This window comes from Zophobas morio, unplaced genomic scaffold, assembly GCF_036711695.1.
Source record: "Zophobas morio isolate AGI-343-1 ecotype UQ-CSIRO unplaced genomic scaffold, CSIRO_AGI_Zmor_V1 ptg000044l, whole genome shotgun sequence".
NCBI classification, from domain to species: domain Eukaryota; kingdom Metazoa; phylum Arthropoda; class Insecta; order Coleoptera; family Tenebrionidae; genus Zophobas; species Zophobas morio.
Window position 1 is genome coordinate 7080454 of NW_026972149.1, and position 18526 is coordinate 7098979.

The following is an 18526-nucleotide window of genomic DNA, read 5'->3' on the forward strand; positions in this document are numbered from 1 at the left end:
AAAATGGCGCAGTCGGTTGGATTCCCGACTGCAGTACATAATGTTAAGTAACAGTAAATAATTATGATGCATAATATAGGTAAATTAGTTGGGTCAGGCGCTAATACTAACATTTCATAGCGCGGTAACCGATGTTTACCAGATTCGTGAATCATTAATGGGACGCCGGTAATTCCCCGTTGAGCTTGATTTGGTTGTAGCGTAGACAACGCGACTAAGACTTTGTATTTTATTTTCAGACAATCACTCGGTAATGGGACTTTGTACTTTCCACCCTTTAGAGCTGAAGATTATCGAAAGGACGTCCACTCGACCGTCTACCGTTGCAGAGCTTCCAACTTAGCCGGGACTATTCTCAGCAGGGACGTCAATGTGAGAGCCGGTAAGAGCACCTTTTTGACACTACTACTGTTTACAACCCTCTTGTATGTGCTTAGCGTTGATAGAACGCGTATTGATTGTTCGAATTGGTAGAATATTGACCAAGATCAATCGGATGAAAGAGCCTTCTGTCTATAGGCGTGGGTTTGCCAGATGTCTATTGTCTACTGCGACATCGTTGTTTCAATAATACATCTAAATCCCACAGCCGGAGTGAAATGAATTGTTTAGAAAACTAATTTTCCTCACTGTTCACTCGCTGTTTTTAGAAAACGGTTTCCTAATTTCTTAGAAACGTCGTGCTGCGGAGGTTTTTGAACTCGTTTTATGATGGGACGTTATTAACGAATTGCTTGTTTTAAGTCTGGCGCAAGATTCACAAGCAATAAATGTTTTATACACAGCGGAGTCAATTTTATTATCACTTTCATAGCAAGTGCTTTGACGATATTAATGAATACGTAATAAATGATAGTAAAGTAAAGTACGTTGTTGCGGGACTGTTTACCAGTTTTTTTTTTTTTCAAAGGAAATTGTCTTAGTAACTATTATGAATAAAAGGTTAATGTACAAAGTGACTCTAGGACTGCAAATTAAGCGATTTTCCTCGGACAACGTAACAAGCGCTACACGTAATTTGATTTGACCGTAATATTACTGAATTACAAATTAACCGTTTCTATTATATCTCTAAACCCAAGAGAAGTTACAAGTCTCGGTCTAGTCTTCTAATCTCCACGGATTTATTCCGGCTGTCGACGTAATCAGGTAAAAAGGCTAAGGCACGTGCTTGAGAGATTCTTAAAATGATTAAAAATATATTGCCGAATGAATGAAACAAGTGGAAAATGTTCATTAATCAAATGAGATAATAGCTTTCATTTTTAAAGACAACGCTACAGCAACCAGCTCGAAATCTAAAAGTAGCCGGTGTAACACTAGGTATAAAACTTGTTTCATTGCCATATATTGCTCAACTTGTCACTAAACTTAGCTTTCACGGCATATCGACTAATAACAAACTTTTGATGATCTGTCTATAGGGAAATAAAGTTATTGAATAAAGGTTTTAAAGGATAAGCACGTACGTGAAGCAGGTTTTTCGAGCGGGGTTTAAGTTTTGAGACAAATTCTGGAGAAAGTTTAGAAATAATAAGGGTAGGTTTAGAAAGAAAGACAGTATCAACATATTCCATCAGTTATTATTTTGCTGCAAGTTCCTTAAATACCGCAGTTCCGATTGTAGTCCGTTTACCGAACAGATGGAGTGACTGAACGTATAAAGAAACTTCGGCGGAAAAGTTAAATATTTCTCTGTGAAAAATATACGAAAGAAATGTCAAGCACGACACAAATTCATAATTTATTCTAATATCAAATCTAAGACAAAAAAAGTTGGAAGCCTCGCCCACCCACCCCTTCCTTATTGGTCGCAGAAGGTAGATTTTATATCGACAAATAGGAGAATCTTAAGACTACAAAAATTTGTTAACAAGATTTTAAAATCTTACATTTCGAAAGTAATAAATTGTATACAACATAGGGATCAATCAGAACAACTCTTTGCATTCTTCTCTTGGAAATGAAAGTGCGACGAAAGTCCGCTGGGACGGAATTTCGCCGATAACGCGTGGGTGCGGCGTGCCTCGGTACCAAGCCTCGAGCCGACTAGTGCCGCTGAAATGTGAACACGTCTGGCCGACCTAGGCCTATGCGGACACCTTCACCGGGGATGGCACTTTCGGTCAGGAGCGGCAGCCGCTCGGGCGCCAGGTCTCTCCTGGGGAGGAAGTACCGGGGTTGCCCTCAACCCGGAGATACAGATATCCAGGTGGTGACCGCCCGCGAAAACAAGAGAATAATTGTAAAATAAAATGGAAAGAAATGTTTTACAATAAATCGGGTTTATTACCTGCCACCAGCTACACGGTTAAAAGGTTAAAATAATAATCCCACTAATTCTTAAATAACTACAAGGATGGGCTCCTCCTGGACCTGGAGGCGGCGACCCTGAAACGGGAAATTGGGCGAGGATGGTACGGCGACCCGGAAAGGGACGAAGAAAAAACGGTAACGGCGGTACGGTTTTTCGCTCGGGGGCGGCGAGTCAAAACACCTCTTCTTTCTCGAAGGCTTCAAGAAGCAATCCCCCTCTTCGGCCACATCCCGGTTTCTGGCCCGCGAAAATTCGCTTCGTTATAAAAGTGACACAAGTAAAATTAGTTGCTACAATGATGAAGGGGTGGGTGGGCGGGGCTTCTGCTTGTTTACACAAGACTGATTTTATTAGCTGTGGAATGAAAACCACATCCGGACAGGGAGCTGGCGCCCGAGCAACTGCCCCCGTAAAAGGCGCCAATCACGTGAAAGCGATCTCAAAGAATCTAATCGAAAGTTCATCGTCGAAAAAAACAATATAATAAATTTCATAAACAGTAAGATCATAATTTGGTTGGATTACAAAATTTGTTTGTTAACAAGATGTTAAAATCTTACACCTCGAAAGTAATAAATTGTGTACAACTTAGGTATCAAAGAACAACTCCTTGGATTCTTCTCTTTGCCGAAATGAAAGTGACAGTATTAAAATTAGTTGCTACAATGACGAAGGGGTGGGTGGGTGGGGCTACTGCTTGTTTACACAAGACTGATTTTATTAGCTGTGGAATGAAAACCACATCCGGACAGGGAGCTGGCGCCCGAGCAACTGCCCCCGTAAAAGGCGCCAATCACGTGAAAGCGATCTCAAAGAATCTAATCGAAAGTTCATCGTCGAAAAAAACAATATAATAAATTTCATAAACAGTAAGATCATAATTTGGTTGGATTACAAAATTTGTTTGTTAACAAGATGTTAAAATCTTACACCTCGAAAGTAATAAATTGTGTACAACTTAGGTATCAAAGAACAACTCCTTGGATTCTTCTCTTTGCCGAAATGAAAGTGACAGTATTTAAATTACTTGTTACAATGACGAAGGGGTGGGTAGGCGGGGCTACTGTTTGTTTACACAAGATTGATTTTATTAGCTGTGGAATAAAAACCACATCCGGAGAGGGAGCTGGCGCCCGAGCAACTGCCCCCGTAAAAGGCGCCAATCACGTGAAACAATATAATCAAAAGTTCATCGTCGAAAAAAACAATACAATAAATTACATAAATAGCAAGGTCCTAATTTGGTTGGATTACAAAATTTGTTTGTTAACAAGATGTTCAAATCTTACATCTCGAAAGTAATAAATTGTGTACAACTTAGGTATCAAAAGAATCCTTGGATTCTTCTCTTTGCCGAAATGAAAGTGACAGTATTTAAATTACTTGCTACAATGACGAAGGGGTGGGTGGGCGGGGATATTAATTTTTTTAGATAAGACTGATTGTATTAGCTGTGAAATGTAAAGCACATCCGGATAGGGAGTTGGCGCCCGAGCAACTGCTCCCGTAAAAGGCGCCAATGACGTGAAAGTGACGTTATCGAGAGAACTCAAAGAATCCAATTGAAAGTTTATCGTCGAAAAAACCAATACAATAAATTTCATAAATAGTAAGATCCTAATTTGGTTGGAACACATCCAAAGAACACACGAAGAGAAAATTACCAAAGGGATAATATAATGGAATGTAATGGGAAAGAGAGGAAAACCGAGGAAACGCCGAACTGAGGATGTGGAGAAGGATTCAAGGATAATGGATGTAGGAGCTGGAGAAAGATAACATTGTTCTTCAAGCTAAAACAAACGTGCTATAATAAGGCCAAAATAGAATAAAGAATTACGTTATATGTCGTGTAAAAGGCGGCAAGAAAGAAAACACCATCAATGTTATTCTTTCACAAATCATAAATAAACTTTAAATAATGAATATTCTGTATACTTAGACAGGGAGCGTAGCTGTCGTAACGATCTGTTACCAGCGAGCGAAGCTCGGGACGGTGTTAATATTTAACGTATTTCAATATTTACAACGCCACAGTTGCGACGGACTTTTTCATTTTTGTGCAAGTTTATAAACAGAATGAAGTGACGTATTAATTAATTAGGTTAAATTAAATTAAATTAAATTAAGTTGTTTCTCGAGTGTGGCCGCTTGTGTATCGTTGTTTCGTGCAAATCGTGTGTACTTTATGTTGAACATAGGAGTTCGGTGTTTAAGGGGAAGGCGTTATTATGAAGGTAATGAGCTCATCTTTTTGTTTATTAATGCTTTCGCATGAATTGGTACGGAAGTAAATGTTATATGGACGAGAAAAGTCCGTAATTACACGTGGACCTGGCAGCCTTAGGATCGGCGTAGGTCGTAGATGGCAACCTCCATTTCTGCTGAATAATAGAACGTGTGGCGGTTGTGATTTCCCTAGACGGTAGTACATAGCGCGAGACACATTTATGAGAAAATAAAACGGAAACATCGAAGCTTAATAACTATTCAAAGTGTTGTTAACTGTTAACGCCTTTATTAAATATGCCAGTTTAGTATTTGCAGTAATTACATCACGCAAATTGTTGTTTATCTAGCATCCGAAACTGTAGGATGCAAATTGACACACGAAACATGTTTTGACAGTTTACGCAAACATTTTCCTTGGATCGTTATGTTAGTTTATGCTTTAACCAATCTGGGTGTAAAGTATGTTTACAAATGGTGTTTTCCTCATGTAAGGTGGTTTCTTTACATAAAAACTACTTATTGTGAGTCACACATAAGTAGTCTGGGTGTTGTTTATCTTCAATTATAACTTCAAACTCAATAAATGCCGCCTGCTTGTAACGTAATAGGAATATAATGCAGCGAGGATCTCTATTTCTCCAAGGATGTTAACAATTGCCCCTTCAACAGTTTACTTAGCGATAATTGCTCCTACGTGAACCAAATTACAATAATCCACGCACCTTAACTCCGATCATGAAGAAAGAGAACGTTTGTTCTCTTCGATTCCACTCGTTCGTTACTGACAGTGTCCCTACTTTTCCCCGCAAATAACAAACCTGAGACACTTTTCAGATTAAATGCATTCACCGACTTACAAGGTGATGGAATCGTGAAAAGGTCAGGTTCGTGCTTTTAATGTAAAAGTACTGAAATGTCTGAATCATAATATTCCGATAGCCTGAATCGACATCAACCGAAATTAAAAAAGAGGCCACAGGCCGACAACCGCTCAAAAATTAGATCAAAAACAAAGGTATCTGATACACAAACGTATGAAATACAAATAAAGAAATGTGGATGAAGTTTAATAAAAATTAAATTTACACTGTCACTTTCACATGCTGTCAGGGCGGATAAAAGACAAAGCAATCCGCATTAACAGTTAATTGAACACAGGTGAAACAAACGAGAAACACGATTTGAAAACATACTTTCTTTATGGTCGAACAATCAGCAGATTTTTCCCAGTCAAAACAAGTAAAGGGCTTTATTTAACGAATGACTAATTTCATCTTTTCTCGACGTTTCATAGCTCCTAGCATATGAAAAAGTCGGTTTTATTCTTAATTTAACCCACGGAGTTCATCATAATGAAATTTGTGCAACCAACTAGACATTAAAACTACTGAAACCACTGTACTTCGTAAACGAAGGAAGTTCTATGTATAACCTAGAGAGTTCTCTAAATCAACTAATGCTATGAAAAAAAGTTGACGCATCGAACTATGTTGTAAAGTCACTCTACAATCACATTTACTCCAAAAGCTGGCTAAGTTATTGATGAAATCCTCCGAGATTTCGTTACATGGTTTGAAGAATCACCGACATTATATAGTCCATCAAGTATCTCCATTTATTACACGAACAGCTATTTGTCAATTTTAGACATCATCCCTTTAACATTCTTTTCTTGTATTGGGTGGAGAAAAGTCATCGCGGAGAAACTCAAAACGGACTACGTAATATAGACAACTGTCTTCGAATTTGAATGGCTCACTAGTTGCGCTTACTTGCTTGATTACACCTCGCTTAATCAAGTTTCCGCCACCATTAAGTAAATTATACAAACTAACAAAAACGATTAAGCTGCTAGCTATATAAAAGCGATCAGCTCAAATTGGTAACCAAAGGGTATCCGGCACAGGTCTTCTTTAAATACAAAAATACTTTAATATTACCTAATGGGAAAAGATACGGAAGAATACGCACGACACAACACACATGTTCACGGAGATGAATGGTTCAGAACTCGATAAGAACTTCACGAGCCAGAATACAATGTAGAAACTAACTTTCCGCGTAGTTGTTGTCTGCTGATCCTGTCTGAAGGGATGAACGTTGCAATAATCAATGCCACAAGGAACCACTTTGTAAATGCAACAGCATTCCTGACGATGCACCAGACGAAACGTCATGTGTTCGTTTTCAACTTAGTGCGTCACCTGTACAGGAAAAGACGATAATCTATTTTCCACAAATCAATAGTGCAAATTTACTGGATAGGTAATTGCGTTGTGGGATCTGACCACTATGTTCACACACGTAAAATTACTTCCTAACCCTCTCAAAACCTCTGTTTAATATCCTGGTGTAATTAATTTCCATAACGGACTCCCTCACGATTTGCTATTATCACACAATACACAAGGTGTACATAATTATGGGATCAATCCTGTAACATCAAAACTATCAGCCTGCCGACTATCACGCTAATCCATCTCAGGTTACGCAATATCAAACGGCGCTGACAAGCTGCGAGACTTCAAATATATCCTTATTTTCTTTCCATCCAGTGTCGAGTGACTGATTATACTTTTTATAGAATGATGAAAAACGACGATGTGTGACGTCACACGACAAAAATGAGCCCACTTTAGACACATCACTACTATTATGTATTATGTAAATGACTATATTATAATCATTTGCGTAAACAATAAACAATAAATTATCGACCACGTGACGTTACTGTCGCATAACACGCCAATACTTATTCAAGTGTAACTAAAAATACAATTAGAACTACCAGAAACAATATAAAATAAATACACGTAATGTTGACGGGATGAATTCCGACACGACACGCGACAGCGGGAGCGCCGACAGCAAACTTTTTCTGTGGAAGCTACACACTTTCCACATATGTAATCTCCAGAATTCTTCCGACACGTAAAGGACAACAAACCAAACTAAATTTCGTGCTTGTGGTTCGAGAATAACTGAACGCGGAGTGAAGCCTTAATTAGTGTGGAAATGATCGAAAACTGCAACGGTTACCTCTAAACCTGAGGGTAAATCTTTTAAACCACGATTTTAAATATTAGTTTCTCGATAGTTTAATTTTTTAACTGTTGTCTGGAAGCGTTTTGTGCGCTACATATGAACTAATTATTTTTAATGATGTTCAGCGAGCTAATGACGGGTCGCTGTTCTCATATTTCATGTAGTTGTCATTAAAACCCGCTCCTACATTATAGATGATTTTTCGCAAACAAATTAGTAGTTCGAAGCGTAAAAATGGCTTTTCTGCATTCACAATTATGGTCATTCAATGCTGGACGATAATGCTTTTCAGTAAATTGTAGCGCAACAACAAATTTATTGGATCTGTGACAAATGACCTAAAAATGACATTATAATACTGCTGATGAATTAATATTGGCGGTGGAAACGTTGCGAACACGATTTATTGATCATGCGGCTTGAATTACAGTTACCTTAATAATCATAACCTAATTTCTGGGATTTGTTTGATATTTAAATATGAATGAATGAACTGTGATGAATTTTAAATGGGTGGAATTTAGATCAATCAGGGCTTGTACGTGTGTAGTACTACTTGGTAGGTGAAAAGGTCTTTGAATGCTCCCCGTTTTCGTCCCAGCGTTATAAAAGTGCATTCAGGCATTTATCCACACTATCAAGGCATCCTCTCTTCACTCTCTCACTGTTTACGCAATGCAAATTTAAACAGCAAACACAAATTTCAAATCTCCCTCAACAGATTAATATTTCAAGATTTTCTAAAGTCGCGTTTACACAGCCAATAAGCGGTGACGTTCAATTGCATGCGAGATTGTGGCAGTACTGGAAAAAACTCAATTTAGCTAGTTTTCAAACATCTTCCAATTGATGCTTAATAGTGAGAATGATTACGGACTAGCCCGCCGGCTCTCCGATCTTGCGAAAAACCGATCGGAAAACTCATAACATGCAATTTTTCGAACCGGTTTATTCGTAGAACTGTCGTAATGGACAACGCCATAACTCTATTATTACCGGCGATATTAAGAACCGCAGATTGTGTCAAATAAAGGCGATTTTTACGCCTCTGCATACCTCACTTACTTCGCAAGGAATTTTGTACTTTTCAGAGGAAACCGAGTTGGCCATGCATAGACGAGGGATGAGTTTCGGGAAGCGCTTTGCATAACAAGATCACAGGTATTTTTTTCTCGTTCGATAGACAAAGTTTCCCCTCTGAAATCGCGAAAATTGAATTTTTGAATCACACATCAAACAACAGGAATTGTTGTTCGACCAGAAATGGCGAAAAGTGATTTTGACCAGAACTGACACCCTTCCGACGGCAACCCTCACACTTTAAGCTCACGATTAGGTAAAACACAGTGTAGGGTTATCGATCATTTCTAAAATACATATTCGGGGAAGCCCAAAATAGAGAATTATGTCTACAAGATCTATTTAAATATGGCGGAAGCTAATTTACTCCATTGTTTGCCCCACAGCTAAATAGCATGTTATACATACTAATCACACACATGACTACTCTATAGTTACAAGACTTGTTTTACTTCAACATGAAAGCGCAACAAATTAAATGTGGTGATAATCACAACATTTCCACCTTATCTCCATTCAAAACATTGTTTTAGATAAGAGAAATAAATTAAAAACAAGTTTGACTGTAATACCCCACAAGCGGTTCAAATTGCACGACACTAAGGGACTTCGATATCGAACTACAACTTCATTCCTAATAAAATTACATATCGAAACAGGAAAACTAATACGACATGTGACATCACTTTGAAGCAATTGATTCTCAAATACAACGTATTTTTCTGTGATGTCTCTATTTCATTACCAAAGATTTCTCTAATTCGCTTCGATTCTAAACCCACATTCCTTTATCCACTTCACTCTTTTCAGTCAGAATAATCGCAAAGTTTGTGCATTGTGTGCAGAAAAGTTATCCCGTGATATTTTTTAACTTCCCTTTTATTTCCGTTCTTATAGATTTTATAGACATACTAAAGACTACAGTAACAAATATTCGATTCAGTTCTGCTAGTAAATAATTCAAACAACTTTTGTTATAGTTTATTGCTTTTCATTCACTGTATGTTTACAGGTGTTCTACGGAAACTTTATTCCACAACACTTCCGAGCTTAGAAAAGTTTTTATTTGAAACCAACTTCGCATTAAATGGCTGAAAGACAGATCTCGAATAGTAAACAAATGAAGTGTCAGTCATCATTTGGGTTCTAGTTTCCGCCATCTTTCAAAGTAGATTGCTTAACTTAAAATATTTTGACAGAATCAAGGGGATAGAATGTAAACAGGGGGACCACCACGTCCCACAACCGGTACGCCTAACATAAACGCCTTCAGCGCGATCGGTTTTAAAAGAAAATAAGGATAACAAATGACTTGAAACGAACACATTTCCAAGCGGAAATAATTGATTTTTAAGAGTTTAAACTGTGCTAAACTTCTAATCGATGGATAGTTCACACCCTTTTCACCCTATAAAAACGAACGGTGAGCAGTCAAATCATTTTTTATGCGACTAGGTTAAATCTACCTGCTGCTTATTACTTCTATAGCTGGATTAACCTTCATTTTCATTCATAACGGAACATGCAGCAGATGTTCACAATATGGTTCTACGAAAGCTTTACAAAGTGGATCTTCTTACAAACGACACACTTCTGCCAATTATTTGGCACCGACACGCACCAGATTTGGCACTATTTTCACCAATTCAAAGTGGTATTTTCGATAATTAGCCAAAACCGTATTGTCGGGAGCACTCGAGACGCGAAGTCTTCGAGAATAACCTAAAATACTCTCTAATAGTACATTGGCGGAGCGAGTGGTTAAAAACGAAGTTAACTATCACAGTGTTTTTTTGAGAAGTGTTTGAGAAACTTAGTATAGGGGGGAAACCGAATCTGGTTGATCAAGCTGGAAAATATCCAGAGTGTGTAATGAACGATTTTTCGTTCCCGTGTTGGGTGGGATTGTTGAAGAGTGATGCGCTGCCAGTTTTGTTTGAAAGTATAATAAATGCAGTGGTATCAATCGAACAGCGGCATGTAATGGGGTGTAATAAAGCTGGGGCAAAGTGAAAGAAACATTATGTGGTATATAACGTGCGAATGCAGAGGGAATCCGAGCCAGGGATGTATGATTTGCTGGATCAACGCATCACCAGCTGAGCCACTGATTGAGCTATTGATCTAGTAAATCATATATCCCGAGTTTCAGTCTTGATGAACTTCAATTTTTCTGTGCCAGTTGTTCGCGTTACTGCTTAATGCTTTTATTGCTTTCAATAACATTAGAAAGGATCTCCAATATTACGAATTTCTTTTGTCATACAGCTTTACGCGTTAGATAATATTCGCAGTGAGGATACTGAAGAAATAAAAAAAGTGATATTTTGAGGCAAATCCCTGCTTTCTCATTCCATAATATAAAACAATGAATACTCGTTCCGACATCCACGTGTGCGTCAGCATGCATAAAATATTGAGTTACGAGTGTTTATAGCCGCCGCGACGTGAGACATCCTTTCCTAAGCAATTGCCTACCCTACACAGCGTCTATTTATAATTTAATAGGATCCTTACACCCTTTAAGGTAAATAAAAAAGTATGCATTTTTTCCGCGTTATTCGTGCGTTTAATTATTTAACGTGCAGGGGTCGCTCTGGCACTGCGTGCTGGTGAAGAATGCTCGAATTTATCTGGGTTTGATTTACACTTACGCCCATTATTTGGAAATGGATTGGTATCGATTTACAGAGGCTACGCCACAACTGGAGAGCGGAATAGGTATACAAAGCTGGAAGCTGTAATTGTTCACCAATACATGAACCAAACGATTTTGCATAATAACAATGGGAATTTTACCATGCCTTTGTCCCCGACTCGATAAATCCTTGTCAAGATGGAGGATACTCAGCACCGCATTCACCGCGCAGAAATTTAATTGATACAAAAATATCCGGTCTAATATCGTATGATCAAGTTGAATTCAACGCGTAAGCAGACATAAAACAAACGAACACAGTATTCCTAATTTACCTCTTACGATGATACCATGTGCTTTCTCGTTTATTCCATACTGACGAAAAAGTACTTGTCCGGAACTATTCTACAAAATCTAAACTAAGCTAAAGCTTCTAGTTATCTGAAGACAAACTATTAGGTTGTAAATTTAATGTGATTAGTATCCCTAAATGTATTCACATCGATATGGTACACAACAATTTGGTGCTCTAATCCTCTTGCCTATAGTCTGCTTAAAGGCCCATTCGTAGGACCTCCAAATCGATATGTAATGCTCTACGTGTTAAGTTAACAGAACTACATAGTATGTGTAGCTGAGTAACGAAAAAATCAAAGTAACTGAGTGAAAGGTAGCGGGAAATCCGGCAGCTACCGAGAACAAGTCTTTAATTTTTAAATATATAGTTACCGTGTATTTAGTAGGAGTGAAGCTCGCTCCCGCCCCCTACATGCGCCCGTGACACATCCCGGTTTGACAAAACCTCCCTATTTTGCAGCAGTGGTTGATCAATAAGAAAATTGCAGTGACCTCTCAAAGGGCTTTCACAAAAAGCGTTGCATTGCGAGTTTTTTATTATTATAATCAAGGGACTAGTATATAGGTGGTTCCTTTGAAGTTGCCCAGCCAGCTAGCATGGATGTCTGGTGGAAGGATCAACCCACTACCGCTGCACCGAGACAAATGTGCGAAATTTATGTTTGAATGGGCCGGAATGAATGCCCTTCCCAAGCGTTAGATCGCCAAAGAGATTGATGAAGCTCCGATTGAAACAGACGGCTCGTGTGTACGTATTTCTCCATGCCATCGATCCGGTAATTTGACGGGGAACGTACCGATTTTACTTCCCCTGTAGAGTAATTCTGCCCGCTGAGCAAAATCTTCACGCCATCAAATATTTATTTAAATAAAATAGCAATACACGGAAACATGCCCCAGAAATTGCCAGCGTTCACCTTCTTTTCATTCCTGCACAGATATTATCAAACAAAACACCTTCAGAAATTATGACGGCTTTGTTGCCCGGAACGACGATACTGATTGCGAGAACGAGACAGATAATCGAGACGAGAGTTATTAAAAGTGTGCTGAATTATATCGCACCCCACATTCCACCCACTATTCGTTTGACAAGATCCGATAAACACGGAATATCAAAAAATGTAAATAGAAGTTGAAGAGACCCCGCATAAATATGTATATAGCTTCCACAGCTGGTTGAACAAATAATTGTATAGCGTGTCATTATGTCACATTATGTATTAACGCTACCTCACCCTGCCTTTATTGCTTTTAATCACACCCAAATTTTTACCTTCGACATACCCGTCATAAACATGAAATATCACCGTTTTAAGAACACGATGAAACTAACAATTTTTCATTCATTAGCCATTGTTCAATACTAACGACTCCAAACAAAACACCGCCATTGTTTTTTTGATGCTGCGAAATGTTAACTGTGTTCATTTTCGTAAAACAAAATCAACCTTTTTATTTATTATTGAGACCGAAACCATACACCGCATATTCCGCCTAAAATTATCCTTACAACTTTGGACGCAAAACTACGAACGCAAAAATACTCTAATGGAATTCAAATGAGGTACACGTAATATATATATCGTACAAAGAACGCATATAAAACTTGGATTCCCCGTGAAACTCACCTGAAGGACTGTCACGCGTGCGTAAATTTAAAAGTTCTCTAATCGAGTTCGAACCCAGTAAATACAGTGTTTCCACGATACAAATGACGCATACAATATGTAGGCTCCCTACAAATTACGTCAAGAACTGTCACTGTTGCGAGATCTTTTTAATATCCTACCAAACTTTAACTTCGATATAAAACGCATATAAAATTTAGGCTTCCTACGTCAGTCATCCAGAAGACCGTCAAGGGTTGGAACGTTAAAAATAATCCAGTCAGGTTTCAACTCGATCCACAGAATATATTGAACTACAAACTAAAAAGTGGCCATTATGGGTGTCAAAACACAATATACACGAGTGACCCGAGGAGTCCAGGGTTTATCGCAGTGATTAACCCTTGGTATTCTCACTTGAGCTGTGCCTAAGGTTCGGACCAAGAAGGGGCTACAGTATGAGTTGAAGTATATGAAAAGCCTGCCTCGTTGAAGGTTTAAATCTACCAGGGTACCTAGGTTTTAAGCCCGGAGTTGATTTCCCGTCAAATATTTTCACTATGGGTCCTGCTCAAACCAGAGCTCCTTGTCTCTGCATGTTTGTGTCCATTTTGAGTGTTTGTCACTCGGTGAAGGGGCGGGTAGTTACATAGTGCGGGTTCTCTCACTTTAACGTCGATATAATGTAGTGCGGGTTCTGGTTCAGGTCAACTGAGGTCAAACTGAGCCAAAACCGGCCATATATAACTATTGCAATTAATATCAGCTACCATTTGGTCAGTTTGGAAGAGTGACCTTAGCAGCCACTGCTACACCTGTGGACAGAATGGATTTCGTGGTCTTGAAATTGTATACCATTTAAGGGTTACGTCAGTGTTCTGCAACTACCCAAAAACAAATTATCTGCTTTATTAAAAATCGAATTCATAATGACAAGCATCAAAAACAATGTCTAACAAAGTTACGACAAAATATAATTGGGGTGATAAGTTTAATATTTCAAAATTCAATATAAAGTTCGGATCCAGTGACATCAATCAATGATCGCAGGTGAACAAGAGACGATTTAGTAATTGTTTCATCAACAAAGATGCTATATTATATTATAAACATATTTACTATGATAATTATGATGCACCACTACACAAAGTAGGAGTTGACAGTTACGAACTAGATTTAAAATTAAAATTTCTTTCATACGCTTTGCAATATGAACTGAATTCGTGCATTCTCCTACAGAAACTTCAAATATTGCGAATTTAAGGTCACAAGAAAACTTGTCGAGAAATAGGGCGAAAATACCAACTACCGGTCCATTATCGCTTTAACGTTGAAACAGATCAAAGTGCATCGCTTTGCCTTTGAAACAACGACAAACAGCCAAATTGATCCCAACAATTTGAATAATTGGCGTACGTTGCATATAAACAGGCATAAATGTCAGATTTAAAAACACTTTGTGCGCTTCACTCCTCTAAATGTCAGCATTCTCTTAATTCCAGTGGTCAACCAACATTATGAGGTACAGGTGTACCATACACATGTGTCAGCAGGAAACACTGCCGTGCTGGGTTGCGTTATTCCTGCATTCGTTAAGGAACACGTGAGCGTGACGTCTTGGTCAAGGGACGAATCAATCCTTTTACCTGGTTCGAACATGGGTGAGTATGTAATTAACTAATTAATGATTCTCGATAGGGTTTCGCGTGGATTAGGTTTCCGTGGCACGCTGGGGTTTGGACGGTAAGTTTATTGATGCGGGACGTTTAACACAACGGTAAATAGATCTGTTTCAGATGAGTTGAGTGGCTTATCCAGGAGGGGTTAACTGGTAGTAGCTCCTCCCTCCTAATGTTTTCTGGATATCGCGTTTCGGGGTGTTAGGGTCGATTCCGGGGAAACAGCCACGACAACACGGTAAAAAAAGCATACCATGGGAAATTCGGTTATTAACTTAGAATATAGGCTAGACAATAACAAAAGGGAATGCAGGTATGAAATAACGACTAGGAGAAAGTTCAAGTTAAACTAGTCTTTAATTACACGCGCTTCAAATAAAGTATTATACAGACCAATTATTTAAGGCACACGTATCTCAGAAGGCTTTAGAAAGAAAACTTGGAACTACTGAGTGCCGTTTTATATGAAAAACTATGAACTTATACTCAGTTTTTCGATCTATAATTTCAAGCTTTCCAGTGAGTGGTTGAATTTGGCGGATATTATACCGAAATAGTAACTATCGGGGTAATGATGCCACTCACCTGCCAATAAATATTTGACATAATTTGATCAAAATACATTCTGAAAATAGAAATGCTTGTAGCACAACGCTCGGAATGTTTACGAGGCAACTATAATTCCTTGCGAATCTGTAGTGGGAGATTAAAATCCGTCAAAATCGATCTTAACACTGCAGAAAGAGGTCCTGGTGCGGATTCTCTACAATCAGAAAGAAGATAATTAAGACGCAATTGATAAATGTTCGTGCTGAGTTTCGTATAAAGCAAGCGTATCTAGACACAATGCTCGGTAAATTTGACTTGGGCGCCCGATCTGTAAATTGATTATATCCTCCACACAATAGCCTCCACTATCATTTTTATTCGGGAGGAATATCGGATCCTTTGTAACCCGTATACAGTGGTAAATTCGACGCAGGTCCAGATTTTGCAATTCGATGTCCATAAATAACCTGCTTGATCAAATTATGACAGTGTTTAGGATTTCATCTTTGACTTGCATTCGCACTTTCTCTTTTGACAATATCCTCACGGAAACTTAGTTATATTGTGTTGCCACTCGGGAGAAAGCCCCGGATCCGACTTTCGAGAAAGAAACTTAAATTGAATACGAAGTCGTGGCGGTCTCGGCGTTATGCAATAAAACAAAAAGGATCGGATGGGATGTGCTAAAATGACTTAAATTTCTCAGCGGGATACTGTAACTTACATTTTTGTTCAATAATGAAGTTCTCCCCATACAGAACTCTGTTTTCTCGCTTGTATATCCGTCGACACGCGCCATTTGCAAAACGATTACTCAAGTGGCCGATTTCATCCACTACATACGTGTAGACTTTTTATTAGCCACCAAGTTATACGCTATTAAGCTTCTAATTACGACTAATTTAACAACTCGCCTTTAGCTGCACTCGAGATTAGACGACAGCGTTTAATCTGCTTAATCATTCCCCGCGAGGCTCACACACGTCGCACCGACGTTAAAAAACAAACACAAACAAACGCGGAAATAACGTTCAAGTTCAATTAGTACTTAGTTCGAATCAAAACATTTTTCTACAAGTATTAACACAACGTTAATTACACATCAAACACAAGATACTGTTTTTCTCGTGTAAAGTAATTGTGTAAAACGTCTCATGAAGCAGAAAATTCAAACATTTAAAAATACACATATGGTTTAAATAAGATTTTAGCCCATCACAAGACTTAAACACTTTAATGTAAGTTTGACGTTGTGTGTGCACTTCGCTTTTAATTGAAAAGACTCATTAACTATTAACAGTGGTGGTTGAGCTTATTTTGTTGTTATAATTACTCCAAACTTTAATAAACACACTATTGAGAACTAAAACCATATTACACGTCTACGTGTTAAAAGCTTATGTATTTTAAACAGGTGGTCGTATTATCGTTACATATGGAACTGGAGAACTTCATATTCGATCAGCAAGGGCAGAAGATGGCCTTGCGAGATATTCCTGTTTGACACTACATATTCTGACGCAAGAACGGAAAAGAAGTGCACCCGCCATTTTAACGGTTACAGGTAATACGTTTGTATAAATTTGTGTTCTCGCTGTCTGATTCCATTTACACATTTTTTGAGACGAGGGTTTTCTTTATTATTTCTGACGTTTTTCCGTTATTATTTTCCATAACGTATCAACTACTCGTTCCTTGTCCGGTTACAATAAAACTGTTGGAACTGATTGGTTGCGGTTTTGCTAATTAAAATGTTTGTTTCGTTGCGCATGCATCCATTGCGCATGACGTCACACCTAAATTGTAACTACTACCCGTCGAAATTTTTGTTTAAATTGTGTGTTTGGTTTTCAGAACCCACTAGAAGTATGTCTCCCCGACTAGCCCCAACCGTCCAGACCGTAGTTTCAGCAGATCGTGAGACCGACGTTCATTTAACATGTTCAGCGCAGGGAAATCCACCGCCAACATTCAAGTAAGATTCTCGTGTAAACATTCTATTAAGCCCCTAAATCAATTTCATTATGGATGTGTTGTTAAGTAAACGCGTATAGGATTCATCTCGTAGGTATTCAATTACTAGGGGTTTAGTAAGTGTGCGAACTGTATTAATGGTGTGAGTTTCGCATTAATGTCAATATCGCGTCAAAATATGTCATAAATCCTTTCCTTTAGTTGGTTCCGGGAAATCGAAGGCCATCTACAACCCGTACATTCATCACCCCGTTTCGAACCCTCCCAAGACATCCTCCACATTCGCCGGCTGAAACCCGAGGATGCTGGCAGGTGGACGTGCAAAGTCTCTAATAATTTTGGAGAACAAAGATTAGATATTCATCTTACCGTCACGGCTCATTTAAGCGTACATGTGCTTCCGCAGCTACAGGTATTTCGTGCAATTTCGTTAATGTTTGACGTAAGGGTAACGTAATTCTTAGGTAATAAACTCGGGGGAAAGTGCAATTTTCAATTGCTCGGTTTCCGGATCTCCGGTGGGACCCATCCACTGGCTTAAAAATGGAGAACCGCTTCTTACTGATGGAACTAGAAAAATTAAGCTATTAAGTCCGCTGGTTTTAGCGGTGTACGACGTAACGAGACATGACAGAGGGATGTATCAATGTGTTGTCAAGAATGATCGAGAGAGTTCGCAAGGCAGCGCTGAACTTCGACTAGGAGGTAGACTACATCATAAATAATGCACATTATAACTTTAAAACACTTTGTCTATTGACCAGCTGACAAATGAGCCCCATGTGCGCGTCTTACTCAAAATTGTTTCCACAACAACTAATTTCTAACTTGTAAACCAATTTTACTTCACGGAACTAATTTCCTACCATGTGGACGGACAAAGATGCTCCGTTTACGCAAAAATCAACCGCTTACGCGACATACTACATACGCGTAAGACGCGTACGTGACTCTTTGACTTTTCTTATTGCCAAAGAATCTGGAAAAAGGATATGCTCAGTTTCGAACTTCCGGGACAATATTAGAGTTGAAATTTTACATTTGG

General features: G+C 38.6%; 1 protein-coding gene across 1 annotated transcript in view; it reads left to right on the forward strand.

Annotated features, from left to right (window-relative positions):
• The window catches only part of Dscam3 (Down syndrome cell adhesion molecule 3), an 89468-nt gene that overhangs the window by 52440 nt on the left and 18502 nt on the right, over positions 1-18526 (forward strand). The window contains exons 5-10 of the mRNA XM_064072717.1: positions 240-382; positions 14782-14940; positions 16922-17071; positions 17362-17482; positions 17683-17893; positions 17946-18186. Coding sequence (XP_063928787.1) covers positions 240-382; positions 14782-14940; positions 16922-17071; positions 17362-17482; positions 17683-17893; positions 17946-18186 — 1025 coding nt within the window. The remainder of the gene's footprint in view (positions 1-239; positions 383-14781; positions 14941-16921; positions 17072-17361; positions 17483-17682; positions 17894-17945; positions 18187-18526) is intronic.